Source organism: Oncorhynchus clarkii, chromosome 17 (assembly GCF_045791955.1).
Source record: "Oncorhynchus clarkii lewisi isolate Uvic-CL-2024 chromosome 17, UVic_Ocla_1.0, whole genome shotgun sequence".
Taxonomy (NCBI): Eukaryota; Metazoa; Chordata; class Actinopteri; order Salmoniformes; family Salmonidae; genus Oncorhynchus; species Oncorhynchus clarkii.
Genome location: NC_092163.1, coordinates 22,207,203 through 22,235,076, shown reverse-complemented (window position 1 = coordinate 22,235,076; position 27,874 = coordinate 22,207,203). Strand labels below are relative to the sequence as shown.

The 27,874-nt window shown below is 42.8% G+C and overlaps 3 protein-coding genes across 4 annotated transcripts; 2 read left to right on the top strand and 1 right to left on the bottom strand.

The window, feature by feature from the left end:
• The first annotated feature begins 1,782 nt into the window (after window positions 1-1,782).
• Window positions 1,783-7,208, top strand: LOC139370537 (mitochondrial import receptor subunit TOM20 homolog). Its single transcript, XM_071110094.1, has 5 exons — window positions 1,783-2,082; window positions 3,364-3,410; window positions 4,007-4,088; window positions 4,267-4,409; window positions 6,318-7,208. The coding sequence occupies exons 1-5, from the start codon at window positions 1,959-1,961 to the stop codon at window positions 6,363-6,365; spliced, it is 444 nt and encodes a 147-aa protein (XP_070966195.1). The 5' UTR covers window positions 1,783-1,958; the 3' UTR covers window positions 6,366-7,208.
• Window positions 7,209-7,210: 2 nt separating this feature from the next.
• On the bottom strand, window positions 7,211-14,654 carry LOC139370536 (RNA binding motif protein 34). 2 transcript variants are annotated; one of them, XM_071110093.1, is made up of 12 exons: window positions 14,530-14,654; window positions 13,757-13,808; window positions 10,186-10,345; window positions 9,745-9,863; window positions 9,437-9,653; window positions 9,244-9,303; window positions 9,023-9,066; window positions 8,822-8,905; window positions 8,525-8,588; window positions 8,294-8,336; window positions 8,071-8,189; window positions 7,211-7,848 (listed from the first exon to the last, which is right to left on the bottom strand). In XM_071110093.1, the coding sequence occupies exons 2-12, from the start codon at window positions 13,780-13,782 to the stop codon at window positions 7,429-7,431; spliced, it is 1,356 nt and encodes a 451-aa protein (XP_070966194.1). In that variant the 5' UTR covers window positions 13,783-13,808; window positions 14,530-14,654; the 3' UTR covers window positions 7,211-7,428. The 2 variants fall into 2 exon arrangements, with proteins under 2 accessions (XP_070966194.1, XP_070966192.1); XM_071110091.1 differs by lacking the exon at window positions 14,530-14,654 and adding an exon at window positions 13,954-14,002.
• Window positions 14,199-27,863, top strand: LOC139370535 (tubulin folding cofactor E). Its single transcript, XM_071110090.1, has 17 exons — window positions 14,199-14,281; window positions 14,561-14,731; window positions 14,908-14,992; window positions 15,271-15,447; window positions 15,842-15,927; window positions 16,796-16,895; window positions 16,997-17,099; window positions 17,493-17,569; window positions 17,675-17,767; window positions 18,079-18,143; window positions 18,393-18,457; window positions 18,790-18,942; window positions 21,022-21,175; window positions 21,451-21,519; window positions 22,270-22,329; window positions 22,668-22,759; window positions 24,025-27,863. The coding sequence occupies exons 2-17, from the start codon at window positions 14,599-14,601 to the stop codon at window positions 24,118-24,120; spliced, it is 1,608 nt and encodes a 535-aa protein (XP_070966191.1). The 5' UTR covers window positions 14,199-14,281; window positions 14,561-14,598; the 3' UTR covers window positions 24,121-27,863.
• The last annotated feature ends 11 nt before the right edge of the window (window positions 27,864-27,874 follow it).

Below are 27,874 nucleotides of genomic sequence, written 5' to 3'. Positions count from 1 at the left end.
AGTACAAGTTATTCCCATATAAGTGGTTTTAAGAGAGATATGTAGGAATCAGTCAGTAAAGCATCCCCATTGGTCGGTTCTCTTTGTAAACTCTGAAGTCTTACATAATTATACTATCTGATTGAAAGATAGTTTTGCAACAACCATTATTTGTACAACATCCCTAAACAGTCTCTGATGTGTGTGTCAATGTCTTCTATCCAAACCTCCAACCCACATCGACATAAGATCTGTCTGAGTCCCAGCTATTGACAAGAGTTCTTGTTTTCTAGGGAATTGCTACAGACATGTATAATGTGGCCTGGGATGACAGCATGGATTAGGAGACGCACATGGATCACATACAGTAGGGCTTCCAAAGTAGCTTCCAGGAACGATTGAGTAATGGTAATAATAACCCACCGCCGCGAGAAGACGAGCCTCTGGCTGAGCCGCCTCACCTCATGCCCGGGCACCAGCGGCGCTAGATGTCCCTGAGGGGAAAATTCTTCGCCAACCCCCAGGCAGCTGCATGCCAGGTGCAAGCTGCTAAGCCGCTGGCAAGAGAGATGACAGGGCAGACGGGTATTCCACCTACCATGTAAACTGTCCACAGACAAGTGTAGACAAGTACGCACAACCACATACATGCCAGTGGAGGCTGCTGAGGGGAGGACGGCTCACTTTATTCTGGTCATTATTATGAGTCTCCTCCACAGCCTCCACTGATACATACATAAACATAAACACACACACACACACACACACACACACACGGAAGTATGAAGAAGTACACATGCAATGCATGCGCACATACACACACACATAGATACATAAATAAGGGAATGAAGGTGTACACACACTTGTTCAAACACACACTTGTACAAACACGCATGCACACACACAACCACACACCCACAGCTTAACTGGAAACCCCCCCCAAAAGCACACACACCCTTCCAAAATCCTGTCAACCGGCGACGTGTGGTCAATGACGTCAATCTCTAAGGTTCAGTTATCCCTTTAATAAACTGTAACCACAACAACCGGCCACAGAAATTGTGCAAGGGTGCAGAACGGCTCGATTGCCATTTAAAGGCAAAGGTACACGTAATACCAGACACAGTATGGTGATGATGTAATCCATGCAAGGATGTGCATGCCTGATGGTTGTATTAATGCAGGTCTGAGCATGTGCCCTCAGAAGCCTAATAGTCAAGGTGGTATATTTTTGCAGCAGTCTGGATTTGCACATGTAATGCAGCTGACCATCTGTTCTGTTGAGCAGCACTTCTAGGGATTTGCTATCATCTGGGAGATGAGAAGTGCCAACTAAGGCCAGACAGGCATATGAGCAACTGGCATAATTTTTCGTAAATGAATTGGTCATAGTGAAAGCAAAATAGTACATGTTTTCTTACTTGTCTAGATGATTGTGTCACTCACCATGTAGCCTAATGTTCAATATTTCACTTGGCCATTGTTTGCTGCTGTGTGGTCTACCCCAGACAGTCAAAATACCTAGAGTTGTAGTTAAATTGTTTCTATTTGTGTTACTCTGGGGAAAATACTGTTAAATTGTATCATATGTGATCATTAGCCTGCTGCTTCTTTTTTTAATGAACTGCTACTGCCACCTTGTGGCACTTACATTTCAATGCGACCGACTGCTACTTACATTGATTTGAAGAAATCCTAACACATGTATTTTTTCCCATCTGAGTTCAACAAGATCCAACACTTTATATGCACTCAAAATGCATACGTTATCGGAGATATAATGTGATTGGGAATTAACGTTGTATTATTTTTAATCAGGCGGTCAATGCGGACACCCTAGCTGTCAAATTAGTCAGTGGTCCTACTGGTCCTTTTTGCTGGGAACTTGCGCCTGTGTGAGGTCATGTACCGTCTCTGATATAAGCCAAAATTGAAATATTTTCTTTGTTAACACAGAAATATCAACCATTTCGGAAGTGATGATGGGCGGTAAATCGAGCACGATAGCCGCCGGTGTTTGCGGGGCTCTGTTCGTCGGCTACTGCATCTACTTCGACAGGAAAAGACGGAGTGACCCCAACTTCAAGAACAGGCTGCGAGAACGTGAGTGTTGTCTGCGTCCTGTACACCCCACTCAGGTCTATGTTTGGGAGACCTGAGGTGCAACAAAATGCCCGAGCCAGGCCGAACTCGTTTAACTATTCCCAATTAGCGAAGTATAGAAGCTTGAATGGTAACGTTAATGGTTTGTGCAATAGATCTGATTCATTCATTCATTGTCACCGCACTGCTAACCCCAAAAACCCTGCACTTAACTAGCCAGTGCTGACGTTAGCTCCTAGCAGAGGAACGCCCAACTCTGTTCTCTTAGAGGAGTTGCGCGTTTCTCAGATAACTAGCTTCTATATCATGTATTAATGTACTTCCTACTCACAAGCGTTCTGTTAGTTGAATTCAGACATGGAAAGCTGCACCTACCCTGATTCATTCATTGGTAGTGTTTTGAACTGTTATGTAACCTAAACCAACCATTCTAGGCTACTAGCCATATCAGACAGAGTTTGCCAAGCAGGATTAAAAGCAACCTGGATATCCCTAATGTTAATCTATCCAGGCCTACCGCTCATTTAAGGCCGTGGGTTGTTGGTATGAAGAAGCTGACAATGCGCCTTAAGTGCATTAGACTGCGAACTTTAATGATGAGACTGCATAACTCATAAGGGGATCTAAAATAAATGAGTGGGAATGGCCACACCTCCACACACTACATCATGGCAGCTCTGCCTTGTCTTCTACCCAGAATCCCTTGCTCCAATAGAGCTATGAATTAGAATACAAATATGGATGCATGTCACAAATCCTATACATATCACATTCCCCCCCCCAAAAAAATCACATTCCAGTCCCACATTAATTGGACTACAATTCTAGCTGGACTACAGTATGAAAGCTGGACTTTGGTTGTCAGCTGGCCACAATGCTTTATACACCTGCTTTATTGCAATTGAATGAGCCACGTTCCTCATTTAGCCTTTTTGTCATTCACCTTCCACTGTGGTAGTTCATCACCCTATCAGGAAAAAAAAGGATTGTTTGGCTAGTTGTCACTTGCTACTTAGCAGCTACACTTATTTCCTGATTCTGACCCGGGTAAACCACTTTATCAAGGGATATCAGAGGGGGGGGGGATTATATTGGAGCGTTGTTCAAGACTGAAGCTGTACTTCAGGGTGTCGATTTAGGATGTTCATGTGACTTCCTTATTGTTCCTAATCATAGTCTTGCATTGTAGGATTGCCAGAGACACTAAGATGTCTAAGTACAAACAGGAACAATCCCCCAAAGCTATTTATATTAACAGTGATTGTGTTACCTCTGCCCCAGGGAGGAGAAATCAGGCGGCTGCAAAACAAGGGACAGGACTGTCGAAGGTGAGTAAAATCCCCTCAAGGTAATATTTAAATTCTTCCTCAATGAACACATGTCTAAAGAAGTAATGTCTAGTACACGTCAGATGATACCATGTGGGAAATATTCTCCAGTGAAATAAATAAGAGACGATCTTCACTGGCATGTATTGGGACACCGCAAGGTGATGGCTGGGTAGGACTGTTTTGAGACTGGAATTAGTGCATGGACGAAACCTTTTTGTCTGTACAGTGGTACCAAATTTTAGTCAACACAACTGTATAGCTCCCCAATAGAAACTGACCGACTTGACTACTCTTCCCTTAAGGCCCATATACTGGACTCGCACGAGAATGGCTTGTTCGCCACAGAACTATTGTTTTTCCAATGGAGGAAGTGCAAACCCAGCAAGAACTGCTGTGCGCTAAGAGTTCACTTAAATTGAACTCTAACCTTGCACCTGATGAAGTGGCACGCCTCTGTGGATTGCCCGACTCATTTGAATAGACCTTTTATTTCTCCTGGAGCATAGGCCACCGACAACAGATTTTCCACCAGTACATTACGTTTGTTATTCCTTGACCTATGGAAAGTAGTGTGTGTTGTGGGACTCTTGCAGCTCCCAGACCTGAAGGATGCAGAGGCGGTCCAGAAGTTCTTTCTGGAGGAGATTCAGCTGGGAGAGGAGCTGTTGGCTCAGGGTAAACCAGTCTTACATTGACATCACTTGGTCTGTGTGTGTGATGCACTATTCCCCATTGTTCTCCATATAATGCACTACCTAATTTACTTGTGACCAGAGTAACGACACTGTTCTCCATGTGATGTACTACTCGTTTTGTCGATCTAAACCTCTCTGCACTTGGTGTTCCGGTATAGGTGACTACGAGAACGGCGTGGAGCATCTGACCAACGCCATCGCCGTGTGCGGCCAGCCCCAGCAGCTTCTCCAGGTGCTGCAGCAGACCCTCCCGCCACCTGTCTTCCAGATGCTACTCACCAAACTGCCCACTATCAGCCAGGTACAGTCCTTTTCTCCACTTCAAGGTAATTTAGCAGACACTCCTACCCTGGGCTGTGTATACAGTAAGTGCATACAATCAAGGAAGCTAATGTATAATGTATCTAATGATATTAGATATGTATAATAATATAGTCAGAACTGCAAGCCTATTCAACATTGAGCTTATGTAACAACACTAACCATCAGCCAGGTACAGTGCCTCTTATACGTTTCAGGATAGTTGCTGCACCATTAGCAGAAACATTGCCACAATGTGTGTGCAACACAGCGCTCTGTCGTCTCCTACTGTTTGTGACAAACTAACTTTTTAATGCCTGCAACTGCAACAGGTCCAATTCCTATTCAGAGCAACTTGCAGTAAGTGTATTAAAGCAAGAAAGCGGAAACCAATTATGGCTGGCTGATATGGTGTAAAAAAAACACATCTTTATTTTTAAACATGGGCGATTCCCAATATACCTAGATTTAATTTTTAAACGTTCTCTCATAAGCCTTGTTGCAGTTAAAGGTCAACACACTGCATTTCAAACAATCAGGAATAATGAATCCAGGGCTTGTAAAATTATAACTAGGCTAAATATAAGCCTTCCACAACCATAAGACTGACTAATTTAATTTAAATAGTTTTAACCTGCTTTAAAAAAAAAAAAAATGATTTGGCTTTCAAGTCCATGAAAATGCCATTTGTTACAAATTTAACCAGAAACATGTACAATGACCAATTTCTTGTAGCAGGCAGTATAGAAAATGTAACAGATCTCATAAACAATTTCTCAAGCACAACAGCTAACGTTTTATATTTCAAGTCTAACCAACTTGGATCTATTCGCTTGCCAACAAGGTAGAACATGTATGAACAGACCCTCCAAATCTGTCTCAAACTGTTTGAACAACACAGCCTGTCCACTTTATTTAGATATGGAAATCAAGAGGCCTACCTGGATAAACCGATGCTTATCTCAGAATGAGAACGAGTTACCAATTCCTAATATAAATGCGTATTTTTATGCAACATTGCATAAGGCTGTGGCTAAAATGCTGCTAGCGGTGCCGCAATGCCGTGCCCGACAAACTGAGCATGACTTTTCCACAATCATGTTCATTGATACTCTCGTTTTAGTGGGGTCTGTTCTACATGTTGATAGTTGAGACAAAAAGGGTATCATCAGAAAGGTTGTCCTCGTCTCTTACAGTAAAATAGTGTAAGTGTTTCGGTGTCCATGTGAACGATTCTATACGTTTTTTTAACTGCTTGTTGTGAGTGGCGGGGGGAGGGGCTTGTTGTCTGTGTGCTAGTGGGAAGGTGCACAGTGCACACACACACACACAAGGAGCGAAGGAGACGAGACTGAACGCTAATAAAAACTGATTCTTGCGATACAGGCATTTGAACATTGTGCTAAAACAAATTTGAATGAATTAGTTATCGCCCAGCCCTTAAACCATTTGTATAATCTGCTAGACAGAAGTCAAATCTGATTCAAGAATGAGTTTAGGTGACAAACATGTCAGGACTTTGGTAGAGCTGTATGTGCCTCCCAGTACAGTTCCAGCATTATAATTTTTTTTTTCCAAAGCTTGAGGTGAAAGCAGTGTATGGTGGTCTTTCTAACCTAATGAAAGGCACCCACCACACTGTTTAACCATCTTCAGTCCTTTCATGTCTCAACCATAGAGTAGGAGTACTGATTTTAGGATCTGTTTTTACCTTGAGTAAGAACATGGACAGAGGGGACCTGAGCCCGTATTCATATAGAATCTGAGTAATGCTTTTTGAATACGGGGCCTGACCCTAGATCAGCACTCCTGAGACTCTTTGATTATTTTCCCATATCAACAATGCTTAAGAAATGTGTTCCATTTCCTCTTCATGTTTATGGATTTAGAATTTCCCTCTTTCCTGCAGCGTATTGTGAGCGCACAAGGTAGCTTGAATGAAGACGACTTAGAATGAGGATCGTCGATGGAAGCTTCCCCTCGGAACGCTCTTCTTCTGGACCCTCCTATAACAGGAGTAGGGTGAAGTTGCCCCTAGATGCTGATCTTGGGTCAGTTATGTATTTTCCCCACTAATGGTTAAGGTTAGGATTGGGGAGGGAAAGGTGATCCTAGATTGGTACTTAGGGGAAAGTTCATCCCGGAGCTCTTATAACCCCTTATCCTGACTTGTATAGAAAATTGGTAAACTTTTTTTTTTTTTTTTACTCGAAGGTATTCTTTTTGCTTCTGTCCAAATGTAAAACATGAACCAGTCCAATTACCACACGTTGTGTGTTACTATTGGTCGCATCAGATTGCCATCTCTTGATTTGCAGCAATGGTAACCAATCAAATGCCTATTGGACCCATTTTATTGGATTCATATGCAGTTAGTGTTTTGCTTCTCTTACAGTTTCTCTGAAAGGTATTGCAAAACATTTCTCAGCATTTACAATACCATCCTTGCAACCACCCCCATGTTTACACAGCTCTGGGACCATATGTATTAAGCTTCTTGAATAGGTGTGCTGATCTAGGATCAGGTCCTCCCCCCTGCCCATGCAGTCTTATTCATTGTGATCTGAAAGGAAACTGATCTTTAAAAATAATTCCTACTGAGGCTTGATACATATAGCCCCTGTACTAAAACCTCTTTCTACAAACTTCTTTCAATTTCCTTGTTCCTACATGTGATGTCTCAACGCTATTGTTTTGTTTTCAGTCTGACATGGATACTTTAAAGTGATTGAATGTTCTCTTAGGTCATTAAGGTTGTTCCTCTTTGTAAGAAATCTAAATAAAAAGGTAAATGACAACACCTTTGCTTCTTCTAAAATTTTATTTAGTCTTTATAATGTCTAGAATAGTTCATGAATGTTTAACCTTACCATTAGGTGGGACAGCCCCAACCTAAAAAAACAACCATGTTTCAACTGGAAATGTGGGAGGGCCTGGATGTTACGTCAGGAACGTTTACACACCATGATCATTTTACAACAAATTTTCTGCTTTAACGATGCATCACAAGGCACAGACCATCAAATGTGTACAACCTGATTCCTTTTCCTCGGTTTGAGTTTCTTCTTCAGTGCTTTCGCCTTGGCTTTTTTGCTGTTTGGGTCGGCCATCTCACCTTTGAAGGAAGAGGGGCCTGTGGTGGCTTTCTGTGCCTCGCCTGGACTTTTCTTGAATGGCTTCCCCATCGATTTCATTTGAGGCCCCTTCCCCTGCGGCCTCCCAGAAGATTTGTGGGGAACGCCCTGGCCCGGTCTCCCCTTAAATCCTCCTTTGGTAGGCTCCTTCCCTGCACCCTTAGTTTCTCTTTCTTTCCCTCTAGGCCCTCTGTGCACAACTTTCTTCTTCTCTTTCTCCTTCTTCACTGACCTCTTCACCCGGACCGACCTCCCGAGGAGTTTGGAGCTGTCTAGTTTCAAGGCCAGCTGGACAGCATCGATGCTCTACAACAAAAACATTAGCCGTTAGAGATGATGCAGGGGCGTAGTTAGAAAAGAGGTTTCATAAGACAAATTAGTAGTAGTCTAAACCCAAACTGTGTGCATGCAAAGCATTGGCTGCAGTATGAGGCTTGGCCCAGCTCAGTAGTGAGAAGAAGCGTCTTGAAATGCATACATAACATCTCTGAGCGGGTCTGGTGCATATGAAATGTTATATTTCCTCACCTGGAATAAGATGTAGCCGAAGCCCTTGCCCATTCCAGAGTTCTTGTCCCGCACCAACCGCACCCCCTCCACCTTGCCACACTCCTCAAAGTGCTGTCGCACTGGCAATTCGTTTATATCTGCAAGTTAATACCGTATGAAATATGAACCCAATAACCTGCATGTTATTGGTTTCCTTTTGACTGACAAGTTCACAGGAAAGTAAACCCTCATAGTTACTCACCGAATGGTAGATTGCCAATGAATATTGACCTCTTGTGATCGTGCTGAAAGACGAAACAATTCTATTTAATAGATGTCGCAGCATCCTTCCTCAAACAAGTTTATACAAAATCAAAAGATTAAGCAAATGTATGACCTTAACTGTCAGCAAGTGCATTCTATTGCCACCAAGTATACCGGTCTTAACGCTTGGTGTGTTTTTAAAATATCCAATGTCATGGGACACCCTTACCGATGAACTTTTAGAGACCCTGTCCACCCGGATGTGAAAGTTTTTCTCAATCTCCATGCCGTTCCTGCAACATTTAACATTTAAAACGACCAATGAGGAACTTTGTTCTAGTATGCAGATTTTTTTTTTTGTTGACATCACGATTTCGCAGGTGCGCTCACATCTTTCAAATTTCTGAAGGGAAACGTAATAGAGCATCTGACGCAATTAAGCAAGACTTCAGCTCTGGGTTTACCAGATTATGATAACTTAAAACAGTCACGCTAAAATTAAAGTTGAATGCTTGTCAGGGACTACCTTTCCAATGCCTTCTCGGCTCCTTCCTCAGCTTCGAACACCACGTAGGCATTGATGCTCTGCTTCTTTGGGTGAACCTTACGCCTGGAAAGGGAAAGCAACAGCAAAAAGTACTCGAATACATGCGTCATGTTACCACGGATAAACTCCCATTCAATCAGTGTTAGCATTTCTCATGGTTAAAAATTCAGGGGAACTTACTGAATAGCTGCTACTTTGCGTGACATAGATGGATCCTCTCTTACCTGCAAGAAAAATGCCATGTTTTAGCTTCACCGATCAGGGTTGAGTCTTCAGAAAGCGTTGTATCATCTTTCATCCATTACTATGAAGCTTTCAGGAAGCTCAACCCTAGTGGAAATGAGCACTCATATTGTCTGATGGGTATTAGATTAATCTAATACAGCGAATGGAGTACTTACCACGGATCGAAATCGAATGCTTTCAATGGCTCCCTGATCCTTGAAGACAAGCTGTAGTGTCTGAAAAACCAAACGGAGAAACAACATAAGGCATATTTGTATTTTCACATGAGATTTAAACCCGGGTCTGCTTTCGACATACCTAATCAATGAGATTATGGTCACTGTTTATAACGACTGGGGCTGCTGTTACCTTCTTTGTGCAGCTGGCAGGAAGGTTGCCGACAAACACGGTTCGTTTCTGCTTTACCCTCTCCGCCGCAATTTGGGCTCCAGTCCTCTGTTTTTTTGTCTGCCTTTCCTCCTCCTCTGTTGCACCCCCTTCTTCCATCTCAACAGCTCTCCTTTTAGTCTTCTTGGGCATCTTTGGGACCTGTTCATCTTCATCAGCATTTTGTAACGCACTTTCTCTGAAAGCGAGAGAGAGAGAGAGAGCTTTAACTATCAATCTACATCTCTTGCATATTCTTTTGCATGTCATTTACTTTTTTAATCGCTCACCTGTTTTCTAGATTTAGGTCTGCAGCCGATTTGTCCTTTGCGGCTTTCTTCGTTTGTTTCTGGTTGTTCGGGACTTTTGTGACTGCGCCTTCCTTCACCTCCACGCTCCTCGGTTCAGGCTATGAAGGGAAGAAAAAGTTAAATTAGAATTTCACTCAGTTGGCAAACACAGAAGACTCTAGCAAGGGTACACGACTCAGGCCCTCAAGCTCTGTAATCCTGTTGGTTTTCCAGATAATACCTCCCCATTACGTCCCTACTGGACACTGATCATCATTTTGTAAACGGAAAGCGAAAGTGTGTGTTTCTTAGTGGACAGGTAGAAACGCTGTTTCACATTTATTTCAAAAATCTTTTCTCTACTGAACATGGCCTTGGTATCCTGGAAAACAAAAATTAGCTGGGCTGCAGCATTAAAAGACCTGAGCTGTGCATTCTTACCTTAGGAGCAGGAACAAAGAACAGTGTGTCAACTACTGGCGCAGCTTGGAACAAGGCAGATAAAGATCCCGAACTGGATGCAGACTCCTTTGGAAACAAGCTGCCCGATACTGATCCCACTACATAGTCCATGGACTGTTTGTCCACAGATGGCCCCTCACTAAGGAAAAACAAGTAACGTTGTTAGACTCATGAGATACTGCAGCAGTTCACTACCACAGTGCTGCATTAGGTAGCTAGATGTGCATGGATGCCAAGGTACGTGTAATATTTATTGCTACAAAAAGACATTCAGAAGCATTTCCTGAACATCCATAGAGGTAACACACGATCAAAAGGTAGGCTATCCAGTGCCATTGAGATACTAAAACAAATTGGTTGCTGACTAGAAGCAACTTATGGAAGAAAAATATAAAACGCAACATGAAACAATTTGAATGATTTTACTGAGTTACACTTCATATGATAGTCAATTGAAATAGATTAATTAGGCCCTACTCTACGGATTTCATGACTGGGACTACAGATATGCATCTGTTGGTGACAGGTAGGGCCGTAGATCAGAATACCAGTCAGTATCTAGTGTGACCACCATTTACCTCATGCAACATGACATCTCCTTTGCATAGAGTTGATCAGGCTGTTGAAAGTGGCCTGTGGAATGTTGTCCCACTCTTAAATGGCTGTGCGAAGTTGCTGAATATAGCGGGACCTGGAAACAAGCTGTCGTACACGTAGATCCAGAGCATCCCAAACATGCTCAACGGGTGACATGTCTGAGTATGCAAGCCATGGAACTGAACATTTTCTGCTTCCAGGAATTGTGTACAGAGACATGGTGCCGCACATTATCATGCTGAAACATGGTGTTGGCGACTGATTAATGTCACCACGACGAGAGGCCAATTGTCGTATCTCTGTGCATTCAAATTACCATCGATAAAATGCAATTGTGTTCGTTGTCCGTAGTTTATGCCTGCCCATACAGTACCACAACCCCACCATGGGGCACTCTGTTCACAATGTCGACATCAACAAAATGCTCTCCCACATGATGCTGTACACGTGGTCTGCACTTGTGAGGGTGGTTGGATGTGCTACCAAATTCTGTAAAACGACGTTGAATGAGGCTTATAATAGAGAAATTAACATTAAATTCTCTGGCAACAGCTCTGGATATTCCTGCAGTCTGAATGCCAATTGTCTATAATAGAGTGGCAAGCACAGTCACCGGATCTCAACCCTATTGAGCTGTTGTGGGAGGCAGCTTGACCGTATTGTACGTAAGAAGTGACCATCAAACCAATCCAACTTGTGGGAGGTGCTTCAGGAAGCATGGGGTGAAATCTCTTCAGATTACCTCAACAAATTGACAACTAGAATGCTAAAGGCCTGCAAGGCTGTAATTGCTGCAAATTGAGGATTCTTTGACAAAAGCAAAGTTTGAAGGACACTATCATTTCAATTAAAATAAATTATTTATAACCTTGTCAACGTCTTGGCTATATTACCTATTCATTTTGCAACTAATTTCATGTATGTTTTCATGGAAAACAAGGGCATTTCTATGTGACTCAACTTTTGAACGGTAGTGTATTTAGCAGATGTTATTGCGGGTGTAGCGAAATGCTTGTGTTCCTAGCTCCAATAGTGCAGTAGTATCTAACAATTCACAACTATATTTTATTTCATTTAACTAGGTAAGTCAGTTAAGAACAAATTATTATTTACAATGACGGCCTACCAAAAAGCGAAAGATTAAAAATAAATTAAACAAAAATATAGGACAACACACACACATCACGACAAGATGAAGAGTGACCTAAGACAACATAGTATGGTAGCAACACAACAAGATAGCAGCACAAAACATGGTACAAACATTATTGGGCACAAACAACAGCAAAAGTCAAGAAGGTAGAGAGAACAATACATCACACAAAGCAGCCACAACTGTCAGTAAGAGTGTCCATGATTGAGTCTTTGAATGAAGAGATTGAGATTAAACGGTCCAGTTTGAATGTTTGTTGCAGCTCGTTCCAGTCGCTAACTGGCGACCCAGGGATGTGTACGCTTTGGGAACCTTTAACAAAATGTGACTGGCAGAACGGGTGTTGTATTTGAAGGAAGACGGCTGCAGTTGAAATCTCAGATGGGGTGAGTGAGGCCTAAGAGGGTTTTATAAATAAGCATCAACCACTGGGCCTTGCGATGGGTATACCGTGATGACCAGTTTACAGAGGAGTATACAGTGCAGTGATGTGTCCTATAAGGAGCATCGGTGGCAAATCTGATAGCCGAATGGTGAAGAATATCTAGCCGCTCGAGAGCACCCTTCCCTGCCGAGGGGCATTATTCTTAGCAAACCACATGACCTTTGTTTTGGAGGCGTTCAGAACAAGGTTAAGGGCAGAGAAAGATTGTTGGACACTTAGAAGCTTTGTTGTAGAGCGTTTAACACAAAATCAGAGGAGGAGCTTCCTACTGCCTGAGCTATGTTGTTGATGTCAATTGAGAAAAGTGTGGGGCCAAGGATCGAGACTTGGAGTACACCCTTGGTGACAGGCAGGCAGTGGCTGAGACAACAGGTTCTGACTTTATACACTGCACTCTTTGAGAGAGGTAGTTAGCAAACCAGGCCAAACACCCCTCAAAGACACCAATACTCCTTAGCGGCCCACAAGAATGGACTACCAAATGGCCTTCCTGTGACATTGGGTGCTGTAGGTGTCCTGGAGGGCAGGTAGTTTGCCCCTGGTGATGCGTTGGGCAGTTGCCGTACCAGGCGGTGATACAGCCCGACAGGATGCTTTCAATTGGGCGCCTGTAAAAGTTTGAGGGTTTTAGGGGCCAAGCCAAATCTCTTCAGCCTCCTGAGGTTGAAGAGTCGCTGTTGCACCACACTGTCTGTGTGGGTGGACCATTTCAGATCATCAGTGACGAGTACGCCGAGGGACCTGAAGCTTTCCACCTTCTCCACTGCGGCCCCATCGATGTGGATAGGGGCGTGCTCCCTCTGCTGTTTCCTGCAGTCCACAATCAGCTCCTTTGTTTTGTTGACATTGAGTGAGAGGTTATTTTCCTGGCACCACTCTCCCAGGGCCCTCACTTCCTCCCTGTAGGCGGTCTCATCATTGTTAGTAATCAGGCCTACTACTCGTGTTGTCTGCAAACTTGATGATTGAGTTGGAGGTGTGCGTGGCCATGCAGTCATGGGTGAACAGGGAGTACAGGAGGGGGCTGAGCACGCACCCTTTTTGGGCCCATGTGTTGAGGATCACCATCTGCGAGGGTTAACACGCTTAAATGTCTTACTCATTTCGGGAGAGCCCGCAGTCCTTCGTGCACAATATTTGAGAGAAATATGTTTGTGCATATGGAACATTTCTGGGATCATATTTCAGCTCATGAAACATGGGACCAACACTTTACATGTTTCGATAAAATTTTAGTTTAGTGTAATACACAGTGTGAGTTTCCCCAACTATCTTGTATTTCCAACAATGTACAAATTGAACATAATTAGTATTAACGTTAGTTACATGCGGACACTCGTGGAATGGAGACTAACCTCTTTCCAGAAAGTTTATTTTTCATGGTCAGTTCTCGATGGTCGATCCCAGCTGGTTTGAATGAAGAGACAATCTTATAAAAACGTACTTTTTATCATGGAAATAATTAATCAAATAAGTTGACGGGAAGTTATAATGAACACATCTCATTAGAACTATTTGTTGATTCCAAAAATAACTGTAGCTATTTACTCACGCTTTACTCAACGAAGGCCTGTCCTTCACCTAATTATATCCTACCATGCACAACGCAATTGTAAATGGTTCCTAGCTGTATCATACGAGTGGGCTTTCATCCAGTGATCTAAATATAGATGCATTGATTGTTACCTGATTATAACGATGATAGCTATTTAAATAATGATACTAAAATAACGTTTATTGCCGATAACTTCATCATTAATAATCTATCAAACTTGTACGACAAACGTGTGCATCATCATATTCAGTTACTTCCTGTCGGGAGGTTGTGAGCTGTGATTATTTATGCTGCTGCGTAATATGACCAACACTCTCTGATAAAGGTAACTTTCAAACAAATATTTGGAAATAACAGCATATTGATTCTGTGGATAAGTGGTACTCGTGTTTCTTTGGCAGTGAAGATATTTGTTGTAGCTAATCTAGCTAGCCAAGCAAATAAAGCTAAACAACATCACAGTTTCCTGGGAGTTGACATGACAGCAAGTATTTCAGCTAGCTACTATAACGGTATTACCTAACTCTTTCTTAAACAGCGCTGTCAAAGTACAGTAAGTACAGAAGGCTTTACCTGCTCATTCTTTTTCATTGTACATATATAGGTAGAATTATATCCAACGTTATAGATACAGTGAGTACAATGAGAGTCCCTGACCAGACACAACCCACCACCATGCACGAATGCCTTCCATCAGACGCAGTGGGCAGACGGGTGGCTTGTGACGGGGAGCGTGGCACGGTGCGGTTTGTTGGCACTGTACCACCAACTGCAGGTAAGCTAACTAGCTACAGACTGCTTGGGAAATGGATATAATAGGCAAAGTAACATAAGCGTAATCCACAGTGGGTGTGGCAGCACTGTTTGAGAGAAATTCTGCGTTATTGTTGGTCATGTACTATAACCAAGTACTTATTCAGTGCCTGTGCTTACCAATGCCTCTGTGCTTAGGGTTGTGGCTTGGTGTGGAGTGGGACAACCCTGATCGAGGCAAGCACGATGGCAGCCATGAAGGTGTCCACTACTTCACTTGCAGGTAAAGTAAACCCTATCTAGTATCACAATGATGGTAGCATGAAATTACACTGACCTGTTGAGATAGGTGTCATCCTAATCTCTGTTAACCCATAAATCAAATATAGCGTAATAATTTCTGTGTTCATACGTGTTAGAAATTGAGAGTTCCGGCAAAAATTAAGTCTCCACCCTCAAAACAAGGAAACGGGAAACACAATTTTTGGGGGTTTGGAATGTGGCCATTATGTGTTTTGCTGCTCTCAGACAAAGGTTCTCACCCCCTCCACCCCACCTAAGGCACCCGAAGGGAGGCTCTTTCGTCCGGCCCAAGAAGGCCAGCTTCGGGGTGGACTACCTGACGGCCATCAGGCGGCGTTACGAGATGGAGGTCCAGCAGGTCTTGGGAGAGGAGATCCAGATCTCCACGAGGACGGTGGAGATGGTGGGCTTCGAGGCCATCACAGAGAAACAAAAGTAAGGGGACAACAAGGCTTTGGAGCCTGAGAGTGAGAGTGCATTTTAGTCAAGGACTAGGCTTAATCTGACTCCGGGAATCTGTCCCAAAGTGTGCTTATTTGTACGGTCAACTCTGTATATACTGTTTGGAATATTGTTAAAGCATGCCACCTATACCAGAGGATGCCAGTATCAGGCCCCCCTCACAAAATAGGTTTCTAACCTAAAGGGTTAGAAACCATGGTTAAATAAAGGCTCAATAAATATTAAGTAAAGAATGGTTACAAAAAGTAGGCACTTGAGTTGGGACTGTTGAACTCCACCACACTCCAACAGAGTTTCACTTGTCTGATCTGCAGTCATCTGTACTTATTCAGTGAAATGCGTTGTGGTCATCTGTGCTCCTCCGCAGGGTTGAAAACCTGACCGATGTTGCACTGAGGTTGTGCGAGGTTTCCAGCCCGGGCCCTGCAAATGAAATCCGAAACACCACTCCCCGTATCCTTTCATTTAGTAGCTTTTAATTAGCTTAATAAGTGCTTATGTCCAAAAAGTTACAACTGTCAATCATATGAAATTGTTCATGTTAATAATACTTGAGTGCGGGTCTCCCGGGTGGCGCAGTGGTCTAGCTGTGCCACCAGAGACTCTGGGTTCGAGCCCAGGCTCTGTCGCTGCCGGCTGCAACCGGGAGGTCCATGGGGCGACGCACAATTGGCCTAGCGTCGTCCGGGTTAGGGAGGGTTTGGCCGGCAGGGATGTCCTTGTCTCATCGCGCACTAGCGACTTCTGTAGCAGGCCGTGCGCAGTGCACGATGACCAGGTCGCTAGGTGTACGGTGTTTCCTCCGACACATTGGTGCGGCTGGCTTCCAGGTTGGATGCGCGCTGTGTTAAGAAGCAGTGCGGCTTGGTTGGGTTGTTTTTCGGAGGACGCATTGCTCTCGATTTTCGCTTCTCCCGAGTCCGTACGGGAGTTGTAGCGATGAGACAAGACAGTAACTACTAACAATTGGATACCACGAAATTGGGGAGAGAAAAGGGGTAAAAATAATGTTTTAAAAAATAACATTTAAAAACAATAATACTTGAGTGCACTTCTCTGACCTGAACTTACTGTGATATGTAGCTACTTTACACCATGTTTGCGTCCCAAATGGCACCCCTTTTCCCGATATAGTGCACTACTTTTGACTAGGGCTCTGGTCAAAAGTAGTGCACTATATCGGGAAAAGGGGTGCCATTTGGGACGCAACCCCATTAGTAAATGTACGGTCCACCCACCCAATTGAATTAGCTTGGGGAAGCGTTGATTGGACATTTAGCTGATGGTGCGCTTCTACTGCATCCTTAATGGTCCCTGTCAGACGTGCTGATGTTGGACCTGTGTGGGAACCTCCTGTGCTGTTGGGACGACGTGATGGCCGTCACTGAGCAGATGGAGGAACTCAAAGAGCTTCAGCTCAGGTAGACCACGCTGAATAATGATGTGTGTGTGTTTTTGTGCCTCACTTTTCTCAAACTCTGATCCCCTCACTGACTGTCTCTCTTGTCCTCTTTCCCCTCAGCCACAACAGACTGCGTGTGCCCTCCAACCCTACGGTGCGACCCCGGGCCTTCTCCTGCCTCAGGGTCCTCTCCCTCACCAACTGTGCCCTCACGTGGCCTCAGGTGACAGACACCACCCTGTACCTTTCCCTTAGTTATTATGGGTCTCTATACTTACATCCTTCTCAAAACCCATTGGAGAAGAAGGCTGGTGAGGAAGAACCTTGGATTTTATCCACCAATATGGTTGAGGAGGCGAAGAGATAGGATGTGAGGAATTGATGAAAGATTCATTCGGATCGATCCCATGTGAAGTAAATACAATATTGTAGGCTGATTTTATTTTTAAAGGTGTTTTTGTACCCGTTAATACGGTAATAGATAATTAAGTTGCAGTGCACAGTATGTTAATTAATGAGCTGGTGCAAACATGTGAAGGCCTAATGAAATGAGAAGAACTGATCGGAATGCTGTCTCTTTACATTTATCCATCTCCCTTTGGTGTTGATCTGTTAGCTGCTTGAGTGCGCCCCCATGTGGCCACTGCTGGAAGAGCTCTACGCCTCTGAGAATGACATCACTGAGCTACAGAAGTAAGGTTTTAGCCGTCCATTTTGGGTCTCCGTTCCGATGTATTTTTTATTTTATTTCTAAAGCAACATATAGGACTGACTTGTATTTCCGCCTCTTTTGCACAGGCCTAACGATGTCTTACAGTCTTTGACAGTTTTGGATCTCTCAACAAACCCTTTGGTTGATGGAACCGTACTGAGTATTGGCGAACTGCCTAGGTAAGAGCGGGCATAACGGTTCCAACACAGACACTTCTCATAACTGTTCATTACACCGTATGACAAATGACATAGACCTGTTAGCTTTGACTTGTGCATTTATAGTTCTTGGGAGTACTTTACTTTCATGAGCATTATCAACAACAACAACAACAAAATGTATACTATTATCCTAATAAATGTCATTATTTGTAAACATTAGCATTTCAATGAATAAGCATTTGTATCATTTATAATAACTTATGTAGCATTTATAATGTAATTTGCCATAAAGTATAACCTTTTACATCCGTGCTTTTCATGAATTTCAGACTGGAGAATCTAAATATGTCTAAGACTGGTTTGTCAACCTTGCGGTTTGATGACGCAATGCCTGGTAAAGTTTACGTCGGACATCATTTGGAAAAAAAACGTGACCTTTTTTTTGACGTGTTTGTTATTAATGGAAGTCAAGTTGAATTAGCATAGCAGTACAGGTAGTTGAACAAGATCCCAGAAGATGCATGTGGATATGTGTTTCGATGACACATGCATTTGACAATGTGTAGAATTGTAAGGACGAAAGATGGGCATTGAGTATACTGGTAAGACTCTGTAAATTATTATTTTATCACGTCTTCTGAAGGTTGCAAAACGGCTATGTTTCCTGCCCTGAAAAGTCTCGCCGTTAACAGCAACAACATTTCAGAGGTGAGCGTTGTCTAAGAAAGATTTGATCGTAGTGAAATATATCCGGATATATAAATGATTAATTACTAAACAAATTTGATGAATGTCACTAGTCTGCAAAAAGTTAATACTTGTTCTGTGAAGATGGATAGTGAAAGAGAATGTGAAATCATTCTTCTAACTCAACCTTCTCTCTCTCTCTCTCTCTCTCAACCCTGCACGTACACTCGCTTGTGCTTACACACTGACACGGCAATACGTACAACAATAAAAAATCGCACACAAACACACACACTCACCAACACACTCTTACAATCTCATTCACTCACGGACACATTCATTGACACACACAGTGGTCGGTAATAAACGAGCTAGAGAAGCTGCAGAGCCTGGTCCGGTTGTCGTGTCGGCAGAACCCCCTGCTGAGCCAGGAAAGGAACCCCGGCACGGCCATGCAGCTGCTTATTGCCAGGGTGGGCCGGCTGGAGGCCCTCAATAGGTGGACGGTGAGGCCCCGTCATCTGTTTTAACGCTACCGCCAAACCTGGGTGTGTTCATTAAGCTCCATTTTAATTTACCCGATTCTGAACGACAGATCCAGCTTCTTACAGTTGATCCCCACATGGCCGACATGCAATTTATACTGGTGCGATTGATGGTCAGCCACTGCGCACGCAAACCTAAAGTAATCACAGCGATAGATCCAGCTCTATGCCTCCATCCCAAATTAATGGAAAAGATATGCACCGAAGAAAACCAGGAAATTAGTGCTTACTATATCTTCATTTGAGATTGAGGCATATAGTAGCTGGAGCTACACAACTTTTATCTAGACATTGTGAAATGTTCCTTTAAAGCTATATACAGTGCCTTGCGAAAGTATTCGGCCCCCTTGAACTTTGCGACCTTTTGCCACATTTCAGGCTTCAAACATAAAGATATAAAACTGTATTTTTTTGTGAAGAATCAACAACAAGTGGGACACAATCATGAAGTGGAACGACATTTATTGGATATTTCAAACTTTTTTAACAAATCAAAAACTGAAAAATTGGGCGTGCAAAATTATTCAGCCCCTTTACTTTCAGTGCAGCAAACTTTCTCCAGAATTCAGTGAGGATCTCTGAATGATCCAATGTTGACCTAAATGACTAATGATGATAAATACAATCCACCTGTGTGTAATCAAGTCTCCGTATAAATGCACCTGCACTGTGATAGTCTCAGAGGTCCGTTAAAGCACAGAGAGCATCATGAAGAACAAGGAACACACCAGGCAGGTCCGAGATACTGTTGTGAAGAAGTTTAAAGCCGGATTTGGATACAAAAAGATTTCCCAAGCTTTAAACATCCCAAGGAGCACTGTGCAAGCGATAATATTGAAATGGAAGGACTATCAGACCACTGCAAATCTACCAAGACCTGGCCATCCCTCTAAACTTTCAGCTCATACAAGGAGAAGACTGATCAGAGATGCAGCCAAGAGGCCCATGATCACTCTGGATGAAATGCAGAGATCTATAGCTGAGGTGGGAGACTCTGTCCATAGGACAACAATCAGTCGCATATTGCACAAATCTGGCCTTTATGGAAGAGTGGCAAGAAGAAAGCCATTTCTTAAAGATATCCATAAAAGTGTTGTTTAAAGTTTGCCACAAGCCACCTGGGAGACACACCAAACATGTGGAAGAAGGTGCTCTGGTCAGATGAAACCAAAATTGAACTTTTTGGCAACAATGCAAAACGTTATGTTTGGCGTAAAAGCAACACAGCTCATCACACTGAACACACCATCCCCACTGTCAAACATGGTGGTGGCAGCATCATGGTTTGGGCCTGCTTTTCTTCAGCAGGGACAGGGAAGATGGTTCAAATTGATGGGAAGATGGATGGAGCCAAATACAGGACCATTCTGGAAGAAAACCTGATGGAGTCTGCAAAAGACCTGAGAATGGGACAGAGATTTGTCTTCCAACAAGACAATGATCCAAAACATAAAGCAAAATCTACAATGGAATGGTTCAAAAATTAACATATCCAGGTGTTAGAATGGCCAAGTCAAAGTCCAGACCTGAATCCAATCGAGAATCTGTGGAAAGAACTGAAAACTGCTGTTCACAAATGCTCTCCATCCAACCTCACTGAGCTCGAGCTGTTTTGCAAGGAGGAATGGGAAAAAATTCTCTCGATGTGCAAAACTGATAGAGACATACCCCAAGCGACTTACAGCTGTAATCACAGCAAAAGGTGGCGCTACAAAGTATTAACTTAAGGGGGCTGAATAATTTTGCACGCCCAATTTTTCAGTTTTTGATTTGTTAAAAAAGTTTGAAATATCCAATAAATGTTGTTCCACTTCATGATTGTGTCCCACTTGTTGATTCTTCACAAAAAAATACAGTTTTATATCTTTATGTTTGAAGCCTGAAATGTGGCAAAAGGTCGCAAAGTTCAAGGGGGCCGAATACTTTCGCAAGGCACTGTATGTTTCCTTCTCGCATCTCCCACTATGAATACATCAGTGTTTGCAGATGTTCTTGCTGAAATCCTCCATTCTCTTTCCTTGTTACCATGGTTACCTGTAGGTCCTGCCTGAGGACAGGAGGGGGGCGGAGCTGGACTACTGCAAGATGTTCGGGCTAGAGTGGCTGGCATCCGGGGGACACCGAGACCCCCAGCAGAACCGCCCCAGTGCTGAATTCACCGCACAGCACCCCCGCTATCAGAGTCTCATACAGAGTGAGTCAAGAGTGGTACATTCCTTCCAAGGTTTCCCCGGCTACACCCTATTTCAGACTGAGAAGTGGTACAGCCCACCCTATATCTACTCGACTATAGGCATTTCTGAAGAAAAAAACATCTGCCGTACTGCTACCCATATCCTGAGGAAGAAGTGATACAACGCAGCCCATGCCACTCTTACAAAGAGACAGTGGTGATCCTAATTCCCGCCCTGTAGTCATTATAAGTTCAATGAATTGACAGAGAGGCTCGATTTTTCTTTTGTTTTTCAGAATACGGAGCTCCAGAAGACAGCGAACTGAAGAAGCAGGAGCCATTTGCACTGAAAAACCAGCTCTTAAGTGAGTCCTCCTCACTTCTCTTAAGTCTAATTTATACAGTACACAACGCAAGAACGCAATTCGCTATGCAAAATGGCGATCCTGTGTAGATGCGTCAAGTTAGAAATTCCGTGGCTGCACACATTCGTGTAAAGCAGTGTTACGTAATCCTGGTCCTGGGATTTTTGCCCTAGCACTACACACCGGATTCCACTAAGCAACTCATTATCAAACATTTAATAAGTGTAATCGGCTGTCTAGGGCATAAACAAAAGTGTGGCCCCCAAGAGCAGGATTATGAAACAATTCTGGAATTAATTTGATTTTTTAAATGATTTGCTAATAAACCATAATAATCTCATTCCCAGAACTGCATGTGCCGTGACCCAATAAACACATTGAAATATTTACCCAGGAGATGAGTCGGCGTATCTAAATTGCATTATGGTGGTTCAAACCCTGAATGCTGATTTGGCTGAAAGCCGTGGTACTGTATATCAGACCGTATACCACGGGTATGACAAAACATATATTTTTTTTACTGCTCTAATTATGTTGGTAACCAGTTTATAATAGCAATAAGGCACCTCGGGGGTTTGTGATATATGGCCAATATACCACAGCTAATGGCTGTGTCCAGGCCCTCCACGTTGCGTTGTGCGTAAGAACAGCCCTTAGCCGTGGTATATTGGCCATATACCACACCCCCTCGGGCCTTATTGCTTAATTAGTTCTTAAGAGTAATATAGCATTTCAAACCTCCCCTACCAGGCATAACATTTGTTTGTCCAGATGAGACGGACCGAAAATCTGTGGTGAAGAAACTCCCAGGTAAAGGCTCCCACCTGTCTTCATCAGCTAGTTAGATGGCATTTAATATTATTATTATTATCATATTATGTTCAGTAGCTAAGCTAATGAATTGACATGTGCATGGATGTTAGTGGACTTTTCACATGTGCCAGACTCAGATATAGCCCCTGGTAAATGTCTGTTCCTCTTTCTGTTCCTCTTAATGTTTCTCCCTCGGTCATTTCTGACTGTGCTTTCAAATAACAATGCAAAATATGCAAGGAGGTCGGGACCCTGATTTGAAGTGAAGTGACTGTAACCAATTGTATTTTAATAAAGATATTCAGTGGTCACTCCACTCTTTTGATGTGTTTTAGATTCCATGATCGTTCAGAAAGTGAAGGGCCTGCTCTACAGACTGCTAAAGATACCGGGTGCTGAGTTGAAACTCTCCTACACAAGCTCAAAGGTAAAGAGGTTTACTGACAACAGCAACTGCTCTTTATTTTTTATTTTTTATTTCACCTTTATTTAACCAGGTAGGCTAGTTGAGAACAAGTTCTCATTTGCAACTGCGACCTGGCCAAGATAAGGCATAGCAGTGTGAACAGACAACACAGAGTTACACATGGAGTAAACAATTAACAAGTCAATAACACAATAGAAAAAAGGGGAGTCTATATATACATTGTGTGCAAAAGGCATGAGAAGGTAGGCAAATAATTACAATTATGCAGATTAACACTGGAGTGATAAATGATCAGATGGTTATGTACAGGTAGAGATATTGGTGTGCAAAAGAGCAGAAAAATAAATAAATAAAAACAGCATGGGGATGAGGTAGGTGAAAATGGGTGGGCTATTTACCAATAGACTATGTACAGCTGCAGCGATCGATTAGCTGCTCAGATAGCAGATGTTTGAAGTTGGTGAGGGAGATAAAAGTCTCCAACTTCAGCGATTTTTGCAATTCGTTCCAGTCACAGGCAGCAGAGAACTGGAACGAAAGGCGGCCAAATGAGGTGTTGGCTTTAGGGATGATCAGTGAGATACACCTGCTGGAGCGCGTGCTACGGATGGGTGTTGCCATCGTAACCAGTGAACTGAGATAAGGCGGAGCTTTACCTAGCATGGACTTGTAGATGACCCGGAGCCGGTGGGTCTGGCGACGAATATGTAGCGAGGGCCAGCCGACTAGAGCATACAAGTCGCAGTGGTGGGTGGTATAAGGTGCTTTAGTGACAAAACGGATGGCACTGTGATAAACTGCATCCAGTTTGCTGAGTAGAGTGTTGGAAGCAATTTTGTAGATGACATCGCCGAAGTCGAGGATCGGTAGGATAGTCAGTTTTACTAGGGTAAGTTTGGCGGCGTGAGTGAAGGAGGCTTTGTTGCGGAATAGAAAGCCGACTCTTGATTTGATTTTCGATTGGAGATGTTTGATATGGGTCTGGAAGGAGAGTTTAGAGTCTAGCCAGACACCTAGGTACTTATAGATGTCCACATATTCAAGGTCGGAACCATCCAGGGTGGTTTACCTCAAAGGTAAAGGGGTCTAAATAGACTAGGTGAATAGGTCTTACTCACCTAGACTAGCCCACAGTCTAGTTTTATTTATGTGTTGGTGTAACCATCCTCGCCACTCATAGGTGAATCTGTTTATAGACCAATGGTACAGTCCCACTTTCTTAGCAGTGGAATGGGCTCCCTAAAACGACATTTGTCTTTCCTCAGATGGAGGGCAAAGAGATTGAGATCGACAACGACCTGAAACCGCTGCAGTTCTACTCCATCGAAGACGGAGACAAGGTCCTTGTCCGCTGGTTGTGATCCGCAAAGGTCCGGATTGGCTGCCTGATGACTCAAACTGAGTTCTTCCATGGCATAACGTTTGGCCGGAGCAAGGAGTTTGGGTAGCCAGGCAACCGAGTTTGAAGTTTAAGCGATATTCCGAAATCCACGAGAAAAATGTACAGCACTAAACCTGGGACGAAAACACAGCGCAGCTCCTATTCAGCCTGAGGAGACCAATCAATGTAGGAGAAAGAAACACAGGGTCGTGTTCATTTGGCATGAAACGGAAGATAACTGTCCAAAATGGAGTGAAACAGGAAGGGAACATCTGAACTTGTCCAATAAGAGTTGTGTGCCCTTATGAGCAATGTGTATTTGTATTTATTAGGATCGTATCAACAGCTTACATCATAAATAAAACAATTCATCATCCAATAAATAATACAAAAATGACTTTCACTCAATGAGGCACCGGGCAAAAGAGAATTAGGAGACATTTAAAATCCACCCTTGAATGGTGGATTTTACCATTCCTGAGCTATGGCAGCTTTCATAGCTTGGCCTTTAGTGAGTTAGCAGCAGTTAAGGTATTTTTTTATTTAACCTTTATTTAACTAGGCAAGTCAGTTTTAAGAACAAATTCTTATTTACAATGCCGGCCTACCAAAAGGCAAAAGGCCTCCTGCGGAGACGGGGGCCTGGGATTAAAAATACAAAATAAATCCAATATAAATATAGGACAAAACACACATCACAACAAGGGAGACAACATAGCACTACATAAAGAGAGACCTAAGATGACAACATACCAACGCAGCAACACATGACAACACAGCATGGTAGCAACACAACATGGTAGCAGCACAAAACATGGTAGAAACATTATTGGGCACAGACAACAGCACAAAGGGCAAGAAGGTAGAGACAGCAATGCATCACGGAAAGCAGGCACAACTGTCAGTCAGAGTGTCCATGATTGAGTCTTTGAATGAAGAGATTGAGATGAAACTGTCCAGTATCATCAGGTGGTGTCAAATTAACCCAAAACTTTCCAGCATATATAGCTCTGAATATGTGGTAGATAGGCTGTTGGTCGACCAATATGTTTTGTTGTTGTAGCAAATAGTTTCTTTTTTCATGCCACATGAGACACCTGTATGATTTGTGCCTGTCTCAGTGGACTAATCCATTGAGGAGGCCACAGGGATGCCACGGCCCAAGAAGAAAGGGAGCGTGGCTAAGATGCACAAGGCACATCTCTCTCTAGAATGCGCTCTCCAACCATTTTGTGCACATTCATTATTTCATATCTTCATTGTGTTAATTGTTTGCCCTTTGATGTTAGTGCCTATCAATTCCCCATTACATGTCACCAGTAGTAGCCTACATTTACAGGTAATTCCCATCATTTCTAATCTACAATGTTTCTTTGGTTACGGTCATTTCCGCTGATGCATTCAATATTATTTTTTAGTCGTTTGCCGTTCTCTTTGTCGGAGTGGCTACGTTGTTTGCAGGGCTCACAACCTATACTACACTTGTAAGAAACACATTTTGGTTTATTTCATTCCGTTTATGAGTTTTGTCAATTTTATTGGTTGTCTTTTGTTTGGAGCGCTCCTGTCAATGTTGAGTAAAGACGCGCACCTGATTTACACATTTAGAAGTACACCCACTCTAAAATAAAAGGGTTCATGGAGACACCTTTATGAGTTCCTCAGATTGCCACACCGGTGGAACCACCAAAGGTACTTCCAGGAACCTTTCCCTGAGGAACCTTTAAAACAGGTTCCTCAAATAACCTTTTTAGGGTGTTAGAAGCTTTTTATGTCCCATGTATTCTATTATTAATAACAATACAAATGACATTGAGTGGGAAACTTGTATGTCACAAATCACACATTGTATTGACTTTAAAAGTCACAGAAATCTCACTTGCAGACATCACAGGAATATCTGGTCTCCCCTATCTCGCTCTACAGCAAAATGTTTGCCATTCATACAATATTTGTTGGTAATTTATCCCCTTATCAATTCCCAGAAGACATTTCTGAATGAACAGCATTGTGCTTTTCACTGATGCTGCTTTTTAAAGTAACTTTTAATACGGCTGGAAATTCTGAAAGTCTAAACACAGACGGCGAAACTCTGGTTGATTGATGTGTCCTGTTGCTGGCCAGTTGATATGTCATGCTAAAGGCCAATTGGTGTCTCATTTTGCTGGTCTGTTTGCTGCAGCTGTGAGCTAACAATAATAATATAAATGCTTTCACTTTCGTGCTCAAAAAGCAAAAAAAAAAGAGCAGAGATTTGGAATAGGATCAGTGTGATAAAATCAATGACGCAGATGACAGTCATAGATTGACTTATCGATTTACAGCTTTTAGATTCTCCAAATCATTTTGTGATTTTTGATTCAAACTTTGATAATTGGAACGAGTTGCTCCACCATTCTTTGGTCCAATGACATCAATTTGGTGTTCTGGTCAGGGCATATCAAAATAGGAAAAGCATATGAAAATGTGAAAACAAAAGTGTGTTGTGCTTAAGTGAATCAATACATTTGAACTAACTGCAATCTAGTGGCCCGAGTTGAATGGATACTCTTCCCTCTGGGTCCCTGTATCCATCTAACCCATGGAAATCTTTCTCCTCATCAGGCCTTGTAGCAATCCATTGTTGACTATGTTGAACCATGTATGCGTGGTGATGGCTGTTGAAACTGCCTGGTAGTAGTACTTTACCACACAAGCACCAAGGAAACTGTATATTCCACACACTTCCATGAACACAGGGATCTCATCTGAATGGACAGAGTTGATGACCAGATAGTCTCTTACATTGTATCGCACGTTGTTCACTGCAATGGACTTTGTCTTGGTGACACTTTTTTCTCTGATGGCTTCTCCGAATCTGGCACTTGATACTCCACGGTAGAGTTTAGAAGTGCATGCAGTGGGACATCTCTTGTGTCCGCACAGTGTGTTGTTGTGTTGCCAAGGCAGTTGCTGTTGGTTTGCTCCCAACATTGTCTGAGCTGATGTATTTTTGCAAGGGTCTTCTTCGTTCTATTTTGAAAGTTTCCCACAACTGCTGAGAGCCTGTTGAAATATCGGTGTTCCGCTTCAAATCGCATGGTGGACTGGTGGATCAAAGTTCCATAGGCAAGTAGCAGGCTAGGGTAGTGGACGAAGTAGTGCGTCTTCGAAATAAAGCACATTGAACTAGAAAGTTCAGATTCCTCCAATGATGAAAACTTCTACATTGTGTGCAAGGAGCACTTTAACAATTCCAAGTCCAAGGAGGTCTGGGTGAATTGCTGGGAATGCAAATTATGGACCCACAAGCCTGTACCCCAGGACAACCATACCAGTGTCACAACTGTGACTCGGATTAAGTGAACATGTCCAACATTCAGTCACACACACACACACACACACCACAAACGTTCAGGTGTTTAGTTTAGCCTCGTTGTTGTTTGGTTGAGAAATACTATTTAGTGGAGAGTAAAATAAACATTTTATTATTGATATTTATTATTATTTCTGCCCAACAAAATGTTAAATATGGCAATGTTACTCTCATGGTCTCAATAAAGGAGTTCAATAATTAGTTGCATGACATGAGTTATGCACTTTTTCATTCTGTTACAATTCACTGTTATAACTAACCCAGATCATGGGGTAAATTGTAACACTTCACTCCTTGTATTTAAGACAACACCATGATTTGCACTTTGATTTACATATACTGTATAATAAACCACACCAATTTGTAAAGATGCAGGTTG